At 44.7% G+C, this 18551-nt stretch overlaps 1 protein-coding gene across 4 annotated transcripts in view; it reads left to right on the top strand.

Annotated features, from left to right (window-relative positions):
- The window catches only part of LOC139532463 (fibroblast growth factor 14-like), a 110077-nt gene that overhangs the window by 45740 nt on the left and 45786 nt on the right, over window positions 1-18551 (top strand). For 2 of the 4 annotated variants that reach the window (XM_071330051.1, XM_071330054.1), the window contains exons 4-5: window positions 5429-5627; window positions 5712-9255. The exons of the other annotated variants lie outside the window; for them this stretch is intronic. In XM_071330051.1, coding sequence (XP_071186152.1) covers window positions 5429-5627; window positions 5712-5866 — 354 coding nt within the window. In that variant the 3' untranslated portion in view covers window positions 5867-9255. Of the gene's footprint in view, window positions 1-5428; window positions 5628-5711; window positions 9256-18551 lie in introns of those variants that run through there. 4 annotated transcript variants of the gene reach the window in all.

The following is an 18551-nucleotide window of genomic DNA, read 5'->3' as shown; positions in this document are numbered from 1 at the left end:
CTGAAACTCTCAACTGTCGTCTTTCCCACAATTGCTCCCCGTTGCTGTTTAAGTGGATGCTTGCCAGCAGTGGTCTTTCCTAATTTCCGGAATATTCCTGGGTGATTTGGTTATAATTTGGAAAGGCAGGATAGGGATCAGGAGGAGCAGTGTGTGTGTGTGTGGGGGGGGTATTGTTGCGGCTTTGAGGAACAAAGACAGAAGTTACCCTGGGCCGTATGCACACACACATACTGTAGCTCATATATTGGCTGGGGGATAATTAGTTATTTGTTTATTTGGTGGAGAAATACATTAAACCTTTGTATGGCTGTGTGTATATCTCTATTTTGGTGTCTCTCTCTCTTCCTCTTCTCTCTCTCTCTCTTCTCCTCTTCCTTCTCTCTCTCTCTTTCTCTTCTCTCGCTCTCTCTCTTCCTCTTCTCTCCCTCTCTTCTCTCCCTCTCTCTCTTCTCTCCCTCTTCTCCCCCTCTCTCTCTTCTCTTCCTCTTCTCTCCCTCTCGCTCCCTCTTTGTCTTCTCTCTCGCTCTCCCTCTTTCTCTCTCTCTCTCTCTTCCTCTTCCTCGCTCTCTCTCTCTTCTCTCCCTCTTCTCTCTCTCTCTCTCTCTCTTCCTCTTTTCTCGCTCTCTCTCTTCTCTCCCTCTTCTCTCTCTCTCTCTTTCTTCCTCTTCTCTCGCTCTCTCTCTCTTCTCTTCCTCTTCTCTCCCTCTCTTCTCTCTCTCTCTCTCTCTCTTCCTCTTCTCTCACTCTCTCTCTCTCCTCCCTTCCTCTTCTCTCTCTCTCTTCCTCTTCTCTCCCTCTCTCTCTCTCACTTTTCCTCTCTATACCAGAGCATCTGTTTTCTGACATAGACCTTGTGGCGTGTGTGTGTGCACGTGCGTGTTGGATCCAGAGGCAGAGACAGGACAGGATGACTAGATGAAAGGTTTGTGGAGTTGAAAGGAAGAGCATGGTGTCATCCTCACTAATGGACAACCAGACAGGACACACAACAGCAAGGATGCTACTCTATACCTCTCCACGTTAACAGTATATGGCAGCTGAAGAGATACAGCCAACTGTAGAACTGAACACCATGTTTACGCCATTTTTCTCAGAGTACCGTATTGCTTTTTTGATTTAAACCACAACGGCCAAAATATTTTCAAAAAGATAACTTATACAAAAATTATTTTGCCAAAAATGAAGATTGCCCTTTTAAGACTTAAACATTCCATCTAAAGAGGTCTCTAAGTTTCACTAGTCCTTCACACAGTGTTTATTCTGTCCTGTATTCTGCCATTCTCCAGTCCTCCTCCTCTCGCCCTCTTTCCTTTCTTTAACTTACTTGTTTACCCACAATTCCCCTGGGTAATTAGCAGTGTGATAATGAACAGTGTTGGAGGCACAAACACACACAAACCCACACATACACACGTACCACACGACACACATACACACACACCACACATACACACACTTACCACACATACATACAACACATGAAACACACACACACACACACACTCAACACACAAACACCACACAACACACACATACACACCACACACCTACACACCACACGCACACACACACCACATACACACACACCACTCACACACACTGACACAAACTCCCTGCATGACAGAGAAAACAATAAGAGCTGTCTCCACTGGGACCAGGTGGTCATGTGGGATCAATACTGGATCACTCTCTGCACCCTTCTAACCCCTGGTCTAACCTCTGCACACTTCTAACCCCTGGTCTAACCTCAGCACCCTTCTAACCCCTGGTCTAACCTCTGCACCCTTCTAACCCCTGGTCTAACCTCAGCACCCTTCTAACCCCTGGTCTAACCTCTGCACCCTTCTAACCCCTGGTCTAACCTCAGCACCCTTCTAACCCCTGGTCTAACCTCTGCACCCTTCTAACCCCTGGTCTAACCTCAGCACCCTTCTAACCCCTGGTCTAACCTCAGCACCCTTCTAACCCCTGGTCTAACCTCTGCACCCTTCTAACCCCTGGTCTAATCTCTGCACACTTCTAACCCCTGGTCTAACCTCAGCACCCTTCTAACCCCTGGTCTAACCTCAGCACCCTTCTAACCCCTGGTCTAACCTCTGCACCCTTCTAACCCCTGGTCTAATCTCTGCACACTTCTAACCCCTGGTCTAACCTCAGCACCCTTCTAACCCCTGGTCTAACCTCAGCACCCTTCTAACCCCTGGTCTAACCTCTGCACCCTTCTAACCCCTGTTCTAACCTCAGCACCCTTCTAACCCCTGGTCTAACCTCAGCACCCTTCTAACCCCTGGTCTAACCTCAGCACCCTTCTAACCCCTGGTCTAACCTCTGCACCCTTCTAACCCCTGTTCTAACCTCAGCACCCTTCTAACCCCTGGTCTAACCTCAGCACCCTTCTAACCCCTGGTCTAACCTCAGCACCCTTCTAACCCCTGGTCTAACCTCAGCACCCTTCTAACCCCTGGTCTAACCTCAGCACCCTTCTAACCCCTGGTCTAACCTCAGCACCCTTCTAACCCCTGGTCTAACCTCTGCACCCTTCTAACCCCTGGTCTAACCTCAGCACCCTTCTAACCCCTGGTCTAACCTCAGCACCCTTCTAACCCCTGGTCTAACCTCAGCACCCTTCTAACCCCTGGTCTAACCTCAGTACCCTTCTATCCCCTGGTCTAACCTCTGCACCCTTCTAATCCCTGTTCTAATCTCTGCACCCTTCTAACCCCTGGTCTAACCTCTGCACCCTTCTAACCCCTGTTCTAATCTCTGCACCCTTCTAACCCCTGGTCTAACCTCAGCACCCTTCTAACCCCTGGTCTAACCTCAGCACCCTTCTAACCCCTGGTCTAACCTCTGCACCCTTCTAACCCCTGGTCTAACCTCAGCACCCTTCTAACCCCTGGTCTAACCTCTGCACCCTTCTAACCCCTGTTCTAATCTCTGCACCCTTCTAACCCCTGGTCTAACCTCAGCACCCTTCTAACCCCTGGTCTAACCTCAGCTGTATAGAGCACAGCATGAAAACTGGCCCTAGGTCTGTTTCTAATATTATAAAATATTAAGCTCCAGCATGTGTGTGTGTACAGATGTAGGATCTTCATTTGATCACACTGTTGCAGGAGAAGTTTCCTGCAGGACATTTAAAACGTCTAGTATATTCAAGGTTTAATAAGGCTTCTGAAGTTTGTAATTTCCACTTTGAAATGTCAGACTTGATTTTCACTTGTGGAAAATGGGTCAACCCCTACAAAAATGTCCATTAATTATAATCCACATATACTTCACATTTCCTGTTGCTGCAGGAATATTTTCCTGCTGTAGCAAACTGTGTGTGTGTGCGTGTGTGTGTGTGTGTGTGTGTGTGTGTGTGTGTGTGTGTGTGTGTGTGTGTGTGTGTGTGTGTGTGTGTGTGTGTGTGTGTGTGTGTGTGTGTGTGTGTGTGTGTGTGTGTGTGTTTGAACATGTTTAACTATACTTGTTGGGACCAGAAGAATAGTAAACAAATAAAAAATGTACCAACTAGGGACATTTTGTCAGTCCCTACAAGGTCAAATGCTATTTCTATGGGGTTTAGAGCTAAGGTTAGAATTAGTGTTAGGGTTAGAATTAGTGTTAGGGATAGAATTAGTGTTAGGGTTAGAATTATGTTTAGGGTTAGGAGCTAGGGTTCGTTTTAGGGTTATGGTTAGGAGCTAGGGTTAGGTTTTGGGGTTAAGGTTAGTGTTAGGTTTAGGGGTTAGGGAAAATAGGATTTTGAATGGGACTGAACTGTGTGTCCCCACAAGGTTAGTTATACAAGACTGTGTGTGTGTTTGTGTGTTTCCCCCCAGGAAACATCCTCCTCCCTTGGTGATTTATCTCTCTCTTCTCTCCTCCTACGTCCTCCTTTCTCTCTTTCCTTCCCCTCTTTCTTTCTCTCCTTTAATCTCCACTGCCTCCTCTCTCTCTCTAACAGCCTGTGTTTTATAACATTGTTCAGTATGCAGGTCCATCTCAATAGTCTAAAATGGCTTCCTCTCCTTGTCACTTCACCTTAAAGGCCCAGTACAGTCAAAAATGTGATTTCCCTGTGTTTTATATATATTTCCACACTATGAGGTTGGAATAATACTGTGAAATTGTGAAAATTATGATAATGTCCTTTTAGTGAAAGAGCTGTTTAAACATGTATATTTTGGTGGGATGGAGTTTTGGCCTGCCTGGTGGTATCACCATCAAAATTATTTGATGTTGAGATAAAAAAAAAAATGTCTGCATTGGGCCTTTAAATCCTAAATGATCTGAAATCACAGGATAAGTAAAAGCAACATGGTGGACACCTGTCCAATTCTTTCACATCAAAGCAGATGAAAGAGAGGAGAGAAGACAAGTAGAGGAAGCAACTTTAGACTATTGAGACACAGCCTGAATGTGCTAATTGGACAGAGTTGAAAGACACAGGGGAAAAGTGCAGTGAACCATAATGAGAACCATAAAAAGAGCAAAGGAAAATGGAAATATGTTGCCAACCACAAACACGATCAATCACACCTAGCCATCACATCAAACCACTGCCCCACCCTCCTCCTCCTCCTCTTCTCCTCCCATCTTCTCTGTTCTATCGTTTCCATGGTAACTGCGAACAAAGGCCCACACAGGTGAGCGAGTGTCTCTTTTCTTGTGGTGGTGACTGACAAGCACACCTGATTGGAATTTCAATGTTTTCCCAGCCTGTCTGTCTCTGAGGCTCTGGAAGCTAGGGATGGTTACTTACAGTACAAATCAGTCATTTAGGAGACTGACTGCCCATCCATCCACAGCGCCAAACACCACGCCCACTAGTGTTTCTTCTCCACAATGAGTCTGGATTTGCTTTCCGCCCTGACATTTTGCAGAATGCAAACACATTCTAAACGTTCTGATTGGTTCCAGAAACCAATGGGTTGGACTAGAGCGAGCCATCACGAACCATGAATCACGTCATTGGCTTTGATACTCTGATTGGTTAGAGACGATCCAATCGCCGATGAATTTGTTTTGTACAACGCCCCTCATTTTGAAGTGAGCACAAACAACTTCTAGGATTCAGGCTGAATGTATGTAGAGATTGATAGAGCAGCGGAATTCAATTCATGGTGAGTCGTCGGGCAAGTCATTTAGCAGGTTGAATGTTGGTAAATCGTCGCCAATGGAAGTTAAATAAATGTCATGGAAACAGATTTAAACTATGATAAAAATCTTGGATGGACGTTTGGCTGGCATCTAATGGAATATTAAGAGTTAGCAATTTGTCCAATGTTGTATGTTTGATACTGATTCTGTGTGTGTGTGTGTGTGTGTGTGTGTGTGTGTGTGTGTGTGTGTGTGTGTGTGTGTGTGTGTGTGTGTGTGTGTGTGTGTGCGTGTGTGCGTGTGTGCGTGTGTGCGTGTGTTTACGTGTCTCCTGTAGGAGCTGTTTACAGCAGAGTGTAAGTTTAAGGAGTCAGTGTTTGAGAACTACTATGTGATCTACTCGTCGATGCTGTACAGACAGAATGAGTCTGGGAGGGCCTGGTTCTTGGGCCTGAACAAGGAAGGACAGCCCATGAAGGGCAACCGAGTGAAAAAGACCAAACCAGCCGCTCACTTCCTGCCCAAACCTATAGAAGGTAAGGGGGTTGTCACACACACATGGATACGCACACACACACACTCACACCCTCTAACACTCTGATCTCTCCTCTTCTCTGTAGTTGCGATGTACAAGGAGCCGTCGTTGCACGACGTCAGGGAGACGTTGCCTAAAGTTGCCGGAGTCCCGCCCAGCAAAAGCACAACCAGCGAACCAGTGGCCATGAACGGGGGCAAACCAATCAACAAACCCGACCCGAAGGAGACTGCGACATAACCCTGCCCCCTCCTCTCCCCCCGCACGACAGAGACTTGAGACTCTGCCCACTGCACTCAAACTCTCACCTTGATTGGTCAATTATGGGCTAAGTCCCACCTCCTCTCTCTTTCTCTCGCTCATTCTCTCTCTCTCTTTCTCTTTTTGGCTGATTCGGTGCAGTGGTGTTCGAGATGAGGAAATGGACCACTCCATTTGGGGGAGGGGAGGTGGAAGGGAGAAGAGGAGGGGAGAAGGAGGAGGAAGGTGTTGACGAGGAGGAGGAGGAAGGGGAGGAGGAGGAGGGGGATTGGCTGATTTTATCAGCTAGATAAACTACAAACTTGGACAGCGGAATGCCCTACCTACACGATACGGAATGCCTTTTTCAAATCCTTACCATTATTTTTCTGTGACAATCTGTGAGAATGATGACAAAGCGTTTTTTTCCCTCTTCCTTTTTGCCAGGTAGCCTTGCCTGCTGATGGCTACCCATAAGCCCCCTCTCTCACTCTGACGCACTATAGCAACAGAGTCCATCCATATAGACCACAGTCTGTTTGTTTGTCTGTTTACCAATTAGTTTGTTTGTTTATAATTCTATACCCAAAATGCACCAGCGACCGTCTGGATAGATTGTTGTACAGACACAAAACAGGATTGTCATCTTCTATTTGTCAAATGATTGTCTCTCTCTCTCTCTCTCTCTCTCTCATTCTTTCTTAGTTTCTTTCTTTCTCTCGCTCTCTCTCTTTCTCAGCTTCTCTCTATCTCTACCTCCACATCTCTATTCTATTTCTTACTATTTTCTCTCTGTGTGTTTGTAGGTTCATTTAGGCAGCGAATGATGCAGGAGGTCAATACTTAGATTTTCTAAGACGTGTATAGAGGGAGAGGACTGGGGCTGGGGATGAGATGTTAATGTGTTGGTAGTATTGACGAGGTAGCAAATGCAATGCGTGGTAGGTAGAGTGCATGGTAGCAGAGTAGCTAGCATGTCCACAGAAGCTATGAGTTTCTATCCAGAGCCATGGTCAATTCAGGACATTAATTGAAATTCCAATACAATATTTGAAAAGTGCCAAAAGTTGCACAAGGGTGACCGACATGTAGCATTTTCACTGGCAACGTATAGGTAACTGCCCAAAATAATGGAAACACTTGAGGAAATGAGGGAGGCCAAGTATATTGAAAGAATGTGCTTCCACACAGGTGTGGTTCCTGAGTTAATTAAGCAATTAACATCCCATCTTAGGGTAATTAATACAAATGCTGGGCATGCCATTATTTTGGCTACCATGGCTATGCCCCCATAGGATGACAAGGGTCCCCCATCCACAGGGCACAAGTGGTAACTGAACGTTTTGATGAGCATGAAAATGGTATAAACCACAGGCAATGCCTGCACAGTCACCAGATCTCAACCCAATTGAACACTTATGGGAGATTCTGGAGCGGTGCCTGAGACAGCGTTTTCCATCAACATCAACAAAACGCAGGTTAGTGTTTTTTGTCATAAATCTTGTTCTGGTGGCAGTTCTGCAGAGTGGTCACTAGCTAGCTGGCACAGCCACAAATCATAAAATCCGATTTTAAACCTAACGTTAACTTTAACCACACTGTTAACCCTAATGCCTAACCCTAACCTTAAATTAAGACCAAAAAGCCAATGTTCACTTTGCAGCTGGCCTATCTAAGGGGAAATCGCTCCGTTCTGCCTCTAGGACAAGACTTATGACAATAAACATCAACCTGCCAACAAAACACCAAATGATGGAATTTCTTGCAGAAGAATAGTGTTGCATCCCTCCAATAGAGTTCCAGCCACTTCTAGAATCTATGCCAAGGTGCATTGAAGCTGTTCTGGCTCGTGGCACAACGCCCTATTAAGACACTATGTTGGTGTTTCCTTTATTTTGACAGCTCCCTGTACATGCACACATAGTGAAGTTGACAAAGTCAAAGAACGTGCAAAAATATTGAAAGAACAGTAGAGTCACTACAGAGTCACTACAGAGTCACTACAGGGAACAGTCCTAAACGGACCAGTAAAAGAAGTGATCTTGGAGGTGTAGCTGTTAGCTGGCATTGGTAAGAGGTACGCTGCGGTAGTCCTATATCCGTTGGCTTTCACACTGTGACTACAAACCTCCCATCCCATCTTGGAGTTGTAGCTTTCTCATTTAGAAGCCATTGATACTTTGACTTTGCCCGTCGTTTGACTTTACCCAAACTCTTTTACGTGTCAGTCGTCTAAATGAAATAAGGGAATGATGTTGGTTTGTTACGTTTTTGTGATGAAATGTTTACTGTGAGGATCAAGATCTGTCACTTCCTGTATAAGTAGCAGAGGTAGTTCGCTGAGTCTGTAACCGTGCCTGGGACCTGAAGACTCACGTTAGCTCCAAGAGCTTATAACAACAGTCAGCCACTGTAAAGCCTATGAGAAAAACGGGCCATGGATGCCGAATTTGCCCTTGGCAGGCTGCTCATGGGCCCCCGTAAGCTTGCTAGCTGGGTGAGATCATAGAGAAAACACTCGAAAAGGTATTGTGTAAAAAAAATAAGATTCCACTGGGCTGTTTGTGGGAAAGTGTTGAAGCAACATTTGCTGTACTACTTGTCCAGTGTTTTGTCTGTACCAAGCTGAACAAAAGCTGCTGTTCTTGACAAACAAATGTAGACCTACAATTTGATGGTGTTGTGTCTTTGAGTTAATGGTGTTTCTGTTCCTGTTGAAACCAGAGTCCTTTTATATGGAGAGTTTGGCCAACTGTAGAGCTGGGCACCACATTGCTGCCTCTTGAGGATTCAATATTGCCCAGTGACACGAACATGGCTGCCACCGAGCTATGTGATGTCATAGTTCAAACTGCATTGGCCAAACTCTCTCTGAGGTCTCTGATTGAATCCTGCCATCGGTGAGCTCTATGTGCTGCTGGATTCTGAATCTCTAACTGACTACTTCAAGTAAGACTGGATCAGTTTTTGTCAAATTGAATTGGCTTTGACTGTGCAAATGTACAATCCTCTCTCTCTTTCTCTCTCCCTTTCTCTCTCTCTCTCTCTTTCTTTCCCAACATTCCATCTCGTCTTCCCCTTACCCCTGCCCACCCCTCTCTCTATTTCCATCTCTCTATCGCTCCACCTGTCTCTCTCTCTCTCTCAGTCTATACGTCTCTCACCTGTTGCATGGTAAACAAGAAAGGCAGTGGAGATAAGCATGTAGTACTGTAGCCTATGTGTATCAAGTCAAAACAAAAAGAAGAAAAAAAAGAGATCATGTCGGTAAATGTACCGCTAACTTTACATACATATATATGCAAAAGAGTTTGTCTGCACTGTACAGTTTGTGTCTCCATTGTATACACAGATACAACATATTGAATAAAATATTTATATGAAGGAGACATGGTGATGTTATTGACATTTTATTTATTTATCCGTTATTTTACCAGGTAAGTTGACTGAGAACACGTTCTCATTTACAGCAACGACCTGGGCAATAGTTACAGGTGAGAGGAGGGGGACGAATGAGCCAATTGTAAACTGGGGATTATTAGGTGACCGTGATGGTTTGAGGGCCAGATTGGGAATTTAGCCAGGACACCGGGGTTAACACCCCTACTCTTACGATAAGTGCCATGGGATCTTTAATGACCTCAGAGAGTCAGGACACCCATTTTAACATCCCATCCAAAAGACAGCACCCTACACAGGTTAGTGTCACTGCCAATCACTGCCCTGGGGAATTGGGATATTTTTTTTAGACCAGAGGAAAGAGTGCCTCCTACTGTGCCTCCAACACCACTTCCAGCATCATCTGGTCTCCCATCCAGGACCAACCCTGCTTAGCTTCAGAAGCAAGCCAGCAGTGGTACGCAGGGTGGTATGCTGCTGGCGACATTACTCTGCATTGTCCCAATCTGGTACATTACAAAGAATGGAGAATATTTCCTCATATCAAAAAGTGGCATAGGAGCTAGACAAAGGATGAATAGCTGAAGAACTAAGGCAATATCTCCTCTCTATGAGTTGGTAGCTTTGTCATAACCCCCTTAAAGGGATACTTCAGGATTTTGGCAATCAAGCCCTTTATCTACTTCCCCAGAGTCAGATGAACTTGCTGATACCATTTTTATGTATCTGTGTGCAGTTTGAAGGAAGTTGCTAACTAGCATTAACGCAATTGCTAACTAGCATTAGCAAAATGCCTGGAAGTCTATGGTAACTGCTAGCATGCTAGTAGATACCATATACTTCCAGTCATTGCGCTAACGCTAGTTTCCATTAGCTCGCAAATCTACCTCTAACTTCCTTCCTACTGGATGCAGAGACATAAGAATGGTATCCATGAATTCATTTGACTGTGGGCAAGTAGACAAATGGCAACTTTGCCAAAATCCCAAAGTATCCCTTTAAGGTCATCTCATCATCAGCTTCCAACTGGCTCATTTAACTGCTCTCCTCTCCACTGCAACTCAAACAGCCCAGCGTTGACTCAAGGGTCTCTTCAGACTCGAGGCTTTTCGGTCATCTAAGAGGCATAACAGAAAAGAACACAGACGACATGCTGAAGACAAAGACACTGTGCCCTAGGTTGTGTCTGGCTCTTTTCAATGGAGAAAACGCTCCCGTTTAGCATCATTACTTCCGCAGTGTTCCCTTGATCGCACGCTCCAGCTCCCCTGTTCAGGCCCACGTTCCCGAGCCATTTATCCACGTTGGGTCTTTTGTTTGGGTGTCGAAGTCTCTCCATGTGCCTCTATTGGCTGTTTATCTCCTGATTGGCTCCAGTGGAGAGCTGCCAGGCATAACATTAACCAGCAGCCCGGTCTAATGCCTCTTATTCTCTATGGAGAACTGAACAGTTCTGACTGAACACGTGAAGGAAAATCCCCCATGTTTTAAACGGCATGAAGTCATCTCAAATGTACACACACACACATACACTACCGTTCAAAAGTTTGGGGTCACTTAGAAATGTCCTTGTTTTTGAAAGAACAGCAAATTTTTTTGTCCATTAAAATAACATCAAATTGATCAGAAATACAGTGTAGACATTGTTAATGTTGTAAATGACTATTGTAGCTGGAAACAGCTGATTCTTTATGGAATATCTACATAGGCGTTCAGAGGCCCATTATCAGCAAGCATCACTCCTGTGTTCCAATGGCACGTTGTGTTAGCTAATCCAAGTTTATAAGAGGCGATTCCGGGATGCTGCTCTTCTAGGCAGAGCTGCAAAGAAAAAGCCATATCTCAGACTGGCCAATAAAAATAAAAGATTAAGATGGGCAAAAGAACACAGACACCGGACAGAGGAACTCTGCCTAGAAGGCCAGCATCCCAGAGTCACCTCTTCACTATTGACGTTGAGACTGGTGTTTTGCAGGTACTATGTCAGGACCCGGTGTGAGAAACAGTCACTAATAGTCGGCAGGACCCAGAAGATGAGGCAGACACAGCAGTACTAGAGATGGTGGTTTAATAAAGGGAAAAAAGTCTTCAGGCAAAAAATATAAATCCACAACGTCAAAAAGTAATGCCAAGAGAAAAAATGAATATCCACCAAGCTACAAAGAAAATCCACAAAGTGGTAAGAACAGCAGGGGAAAAAACAAACCTCAAATGAATAATCAAAAACAAACAAGAACAAAACCTGAGTACCTCAGGAAAATCCAACTGGAGAAATACATGTTCACAGCATGGCTGGGTGCTAACATACAAACACTGAGCAAAGAACTGAGGAACACACAGGGTTTAAATACCAACAAGGAAATGACACACAGGTGCAAATAATAATTAGAACAAGGGAAACACAAAAGGTTCAAAAAAGGCGCAATGGGGGCATCTAGTGACCAAAACCTGAACAATCCTGGCCAAATCCTGACATACTATTTAATGAAACTGCCAGTTGAGGACTTGTGAGGCGTCTGTTTCTCAAAATAGACACTCTAATGTACTTGTCCTCTTGCTCAGTTGTGCACCGGGGCCTCCCACTCCCCCTATTGTGGTTAGAGCCAGTTTGCACTGTTCTGTGAAGGGAGTAGTACACAGCGTTGTACGAGATCTTCAGTTTCTTGGCAATTTCTCGCATGGAATAGCCTTCATTTCTCAGAACAAGAATAGACTGACGAGTTTCAGAAGAAAGGTCTTTGTTTCTGGCCATTTTGAGCCTGTAATCGAAAGCACAAATTCTGATGCTCCAAATATTAAACTAGTCTAAAGATGGACAGTTTTATTGCTTCTTTAATCAACATAACAGTTTTCAGCTGTGCAAACATAATTGCAAAAGGGTTGTCTAATGATCAATTAGCTTTTTAAAATTATAAACTTGGATTAGCTAACACAACGTGCCATTGGAACACAGGAGTGATGGTTGCTGATAATGGGCCTCTGTACGCCTATGTAGATATTCCATTAAAAATCCAGCTACAATAGTCATTTACAATGTATTTCTGATCAATTTGATGTTATTTAATGGACAAAAAAATGTTATTTTCTTTGAAAAACAAGCCCATCCCTAAGTGACTCCAAACTTTTGTACGGTAGTGTACATACACATGCAGATAGACAGACGGAGGCAGACAGGTAGGCAGGCAGACTCCCAGACATGCACAGACACACACAAAAACACGCACGCACAAACACACAGATACAACTGACTTAAATGCAGAAAATACCTGTCCAATACTCATCAATCCATTTTACACAGTGGTTGGCTGGCTACGGCTCACTGGATAGGCTGATTGGAAATGACAAAGATGTGTCTGTGATTGGGATTGGTTGATTGGAGATTTGCTAATAGAAACCTATGTTTCCTTGCTCAGTCTATTGATAGTATCTGTCCTCAATCTGTCCTTCCGTCAATGTGCAAACAGAGTCCAGGAAGAGTACCAAAACATGAATTCCAAAATGTATGTATGAAGTCAAGCTTCAGGTGTGGCCAGAACAGGAAAAACATAATTCAGTTTGACCACAGCCTTACCCAAGATGCAGCAGCTCAGAAAACTGACACAAGAAGATACAGTAGATTAAGGCACACCATTGACACAGAGATACAGTATACACACACACACACACACACACACACACACACACACACACACACACACACACACACACACACACACACACACACACACACACACACACACACACACACACACACACACACACACACACACACACACACACTTAGACACACACATACTTAGACACACACAATTAGACACACACACACAGACATCCCCTCTCCTTTTCTAAATGATAGATGAGACTGCCAACTAATTAGGCTGTGGTAATTAAGTTTTGCATAATGTAAATTAGTCTGAGTATTGAGGGGGAAGTCATGTGGAATCAGAGCGCATGCCAAAGCACTGACTTATGGGTATTATACAAAGTGACACAACCATGAGCCATTCTGGCCATATCTGGAGCCAACAGAAAATAAACACATTTGTTATTATGTTTACACCCCACATGTACAGACATGTGGAATCATGTTGTTGTTTGTAATGTGAGTATAGCTGCCCGTCACACAATTACCTGTGCAGTGTTTATTTTGAGGTAAATGTTATAATGTGTGTGTTTGGGGGTAAAGTCCTTTTTCACATAAAAGGTTAGAAAAGAGGCTAAATAAAACATGGCGATAAAGCTACAGAGAGAAAAGGTTACAGTTCAGAATTAATTTGTGGAGACAAAAAAAACTATTGTATGGTAGGAATGAAATAGCGCTGGACAATCTGACACTCATGTTTATTTCCTCCTAACTCCAGCACCCTGATTATGGTTCTAAAATGTCACCCGGCGTCGGAGGGCAAGGCAGCTGAGAAGTCACAATCTGCCCTCATGTCATCCGGAGACCTCACAACGAGGAGGGTGAACTTTTCAAATGTCGCCAGAGACTTTATGAGATTAGACAGATGAAGAGGACGCTATTTAAGAAACACACAATATGCGATTAGATAGATACTGGAACACCACTGCCTCAATTCCCATGGCAATCATTGAATGTGTTCATATTCAGCCCTGTTTGGGTGAAATCTGTAAATGTTATCATATACCGATCTCACCTGTTGTATATTGTCACCATTCCATATTACACAAGTTTTTAGGAGATGCCTTCATAGTGGTCAATAAACTAACAATGATAATCCCCACGGAAACAGAGAAAAGAGACAGAGAAGACAAAGAGAGAATGAGATAGAGAGAATGAGATAGATAGAGAGACCGAGAGAGAATGAGATAGAGAGAGAGACCGAGAGACAGAGAGAGAATGAGATAGAGAGAGAGACTGAGAGACAGAGAGAGAATGAGATAGAGAGAGAGACCGAGAGACAGAGAGAGAAACACACCAAAACAAAGGCAAAGTCTAATCATGCTTTGTTGATTTCAAAAAAGATTTTGACTCAAATTGGCATGAGGGCCTGCTTTACAAACTGATGGAAAGTGGTTTTGGGCGAAAAACATATGACATTATAAAATCCATGTACACAAACAACAAGTGTGCGGTGAAAATTGGCAAAAAACACACATTTCTTTCCACAGGGTCGGGGGGTGAGACAGGGATGCAGCTTAAGCCCCACCCTCTTCAACATATATATCAACAAATTGGTGAGGGTACTAGAACAGTCTGCAGCACCCGGCCTCACCCTACTAGAATCTGAAGTCAAATATCTACTGTTTGCTGATGATCTGGTGATTCTGTCCCCAACCAAGGAGGGCCTACAGCAGCACCTAGATCTTCTGCACAGATTCTGTCAGACCTGGGCCCTGACAGTAAATCTCAGTAAGATAAAAATAATGGTGTTCCAAAAAAGGTCCAGTTCCCAGGACCACGAATACAAATTCCATGAAGACACCATTGCCCTAGAGCACACAAAAAACTATACATACCTCGGCCTTAACATCAGCACCACAGGTAACTTCCGCAAAGTTGTGAACAATCTGAGAGACAAGGTAAGAAGGGCCTTCTATACCATCAAAAGGAACATAAATTCAACATACCAATTAGGATCTGGCTAAAAATACTTGAATCAGTTATAGAATCCATTGCCCTTCATGGTTTTGAGGTCTAGGGTCCGCTCACCAACCAAGAATTCACAAAATGGGACAAACACCAAATTGAGACTGCATGCAGAATTCTGTAAAAATATCCCCCGTGTACAACGTAAAACATCAAATAATGCATGCAGAGCAGAATTTGTCCGATACCCGCTAATGATCAAAATCCAGAAAAGAGCCGTTAAATTCTACAACCATCTATATAAGGAAGCGTTTCCCAAACCTTCCATAACAAAGCCATCACCTACAGAGAAATTAACCTGGAGAAGAGCCTCCTAAGCAAGCTGGTCCAGCAACACAATTAGACCCAACCAAATCATGAGAAAACAAAAAGATAATTACTTGACACATTGGAAAGAAAAAAACAGAGCAAACTAGAATGCTATTTGGCCCTAAACACTGTGACTGTGAAATATTTGACTATGTACAGACTCAGTGAGCATATTCTGGAATTCTGGAGCTGCTACCTTGACAACCACACGTCGATGCTGCCATTGCTGAAAGAATCACACAGACACAGACACAGACACACAAAAACACACACATTTACGCAGACACACGCACCTACACACACACACACACAAGAAAATCTGTTGGCGTGCCTTCATTGTCTTGCAATAATTGAATGCATATATATTTTAAGCCTTATCTGAAATGAATAATATCCCACACCAATTATGTACGAGCAGATATACTGTTTTCATTATTTTTATCTAACGGTGAAAGAACTAGTTCATTTCCTGCTCTTTAATTAAGTTCCCTTCTTTTTTTTCTTTTTTTTACACAAACAACCAGAGCAATGACCTATCAGCCCAATAAGCATATAGTCTGAAAGGAATTAAACACACACACACACACACACACACACACACACACACACACACACACACACACACACACACACACACACACACACACACACACACACACACACACACACACACACACACACACACACACAGCAGCAGCAGTCTGTCGAGTGGAGGTGGCATTGATCTGTCACTTGAGAGCCTGTTCCTCTCAGCTTCATTATCATCAAAGCCAAAACACGCCAGGCCTGTGAGACACACACACACAACCTGTGTCACAGACAGGCTTTTCATGATAATATTCCCTACTCATGCCCATGTGGTGACCATATTGGTGCGGGACCTGGTTTGAAGTCCTATTAATGTAACGGTAACGGTAATGGTAACCAACAGCAGCACACACACACAGTTTCACACCTATCAAATCACACACTGAGTGGTCTGCTTCTCAGATCAGAGAAGCCGTAACCACTGGCCCAGGGCCAGTTTTAATGGTTAGTTTACAACAGACATGGTTATATGACAGCTCTTCTGAAAGCTCTTCTCTCTTACAGTAGAGTGTCTGATAGAAAAGCATGTGTGGGCTTCATTCAATGGAGAGGCCATCTAAAGAAAAGCACGTGTGGGTGAGATTACATTTTCACATGGATTAAATAGACTTTCTCAGGTGCTCTTATCCATCCACCCCCCCACCCCCCATTCCCTCGCACTCCTTAACCTCGTCCCCTTCTCTCCATTCCCTCTCACTCCTTAACCTCGTGCCCTTCTCCCCATTCCCTCTCACTCCTTAACCTCGTGCCCTTCTCTTCATTCCCTTTCACTCCTTAACCTCGTGCCCTTCTCTCCATTCCCTCTCACTACTTAACCTCGTCCCCTTCTCTCCATTCCCTCTCACTCCTCAACCTCCTCCCCTCCTCTCCGTTCCGTCTCAGTCCTCAACCTCCTCCCCTCCTTTCCTGCATCGTGAAAGCTATGCCCTGTGTATAGATGTAGGATCTTCATTTGAGCCAGTGTGAATTATGATGAGTATTTATATGGATGCATTTGTAAGGGTTGATACATTTTAAAGTGGAAATTACAAATTTCAGAAATCTTTAAACTTTCAATTTGACATTTCCTTTATTGCAAGAAAGTTCTCCTGCAACAGGGGGATCAAAGTAAGACCTTATATCTGTAGTGCACTACATAGAGTAATAGGGTGCCATTTGGAATGTGACCTCCATCAGTACAGGAGATAAGAGGTCAGAGCAGTCATATTCATCTAACTGACAGGAGAAGAGAACACACTGTCAACACTCCTCTGTTCTCCCTCCTCTCATCTTCCCCGTCTTCTCTCCACCTCTCCTCCTACCCTCCTCCTCCACCACTTCTTCACGCCACCTTTCCTGTTCTCCGTCCTCCTCTCCTCCTCCACTGGAGTAGTGGAAGGTGAAAGGTGGGAGCAGTGTGACTGACAGGTGAAGTACGACAGTCAATCAACAGAGACAGAGAGAAAGACAGGAGGAGACGAGCAGAGAAGAAGATAAATGGAAGGGGAAAAAAGGATGATTTTCATAAGTTGCTGTTGGTGACTTCTGTAGATTATTATATATACACTGCTCAAAAAAATAAAGGGAACACTTAAACAACACAATGTAACTCCAAGTCAATCACACTTCTGTGAAATCAAACTGTCCACTTAGGAAGCAACACTGATTGACAATAAATTTCACATGCTGTTGTGCAAATGGAATAGACAAAAGGTGGAAATTATAGGCAATTAGCAAGACACCCGCCAATAAAGGAGTGGTTCTGCAGGTGGTGACCACAGACCACTTCTCAGTTCCTATGCTTCCTGGCTGATGTTTTGGTCACTTTTGAATGCTGGCGGTGCTTTCACTCTAGTGGTAGCATGAGACGGAGTCTACAACCCACACAAGTGGCTCAGGTAGTGCAGCTCATCCAGGATGGCACATCAATGCGAGCTGTGGCAAGAAGGTTTGCTGTGTCTGTCAGCGTAGTGTCCAGAGCATGGAGGCGCTACCAGGAGACAGGCCAGTACATCAGGAGACGTGGAGGAGGCCGTAGGAGGGCAACAACCCAGCAGCAGGACCGCTACCTCCGCCTTTGTGCAAGGAGGAGCACTGCCAGAGCCCTGCAAAATGACCTCCAGCAGGCCACAAATGTGCATGTGTCCGCTCAAACGGTCAGAAACAGACTCCATGAGGGTGGTATGAGGGCCCGACGTCCACAGGTGGGGGTTGTGCTTACGTTTGGCATTTGCCAGAGAACACCAAGATTGGCAAATTCGCCACTGGCGCCCTGTGCTCTTCACAGATGAAAGCAGGTTCACACTGAGCACATGAGCACATGTGACAGACAGAGTCTGGAGACGCCGTGGAGAACGTTCTGCTGCCTGCAACATCCTCCAGCATGACCGGTTTGGCGGTGGGTCAGTCATGGTGTGGGGTGGCATTTCTTTGTGGGGCCGCACAGCCCTCCATGTGCTCGCCAGAGGTAGCCTGACTGCCATTAGGTACCGAGATGAGATCCTCAGACCCCTTGTGAGACCATATGCTAACACATGCACATTTGTGGCCTGCTGGAGGTCATTTTGCAGGGCTCTGGCAGTGCTCCTCCTTGCACAAAGGCGGAGGTAGCAGTCCTGCTGCTGGGTTGTTGCCCTCCTACGGCCTCCTCCACGTCTCCTGATGTACTGGCCTGTCTCCTGGTAGCGCCTCCATGCTCTGGACACTACGCGGACAGACACAGCAAACCTTCTTGCCACAGCTCGCATTGATGTGCCATCCTGGATGAGCTGCACTACCTGAGCCACTTGTGTGGGTTGT

This window comes from Salvelinus alpinus, chromosome 10 (assembly GCF_045679555.1).
Source record: "Salvelinus alpinus chromosome 10, SLU_Salpinus.1, whole genome shotgun sequence".
In the NCBI taxonomy this organism is placed as follows: Eukaryota; Metazoa; Chordata; class Actinopteri; order Salmoniformes; family Salmonidae; genus Salvelinus; species Salvelinus alpinus.
The sequence above is the reverse complement of the archived record's forward strand: the minus strand, read 5'-3'. Positions and strand labels throughout refer to the sequence as shown.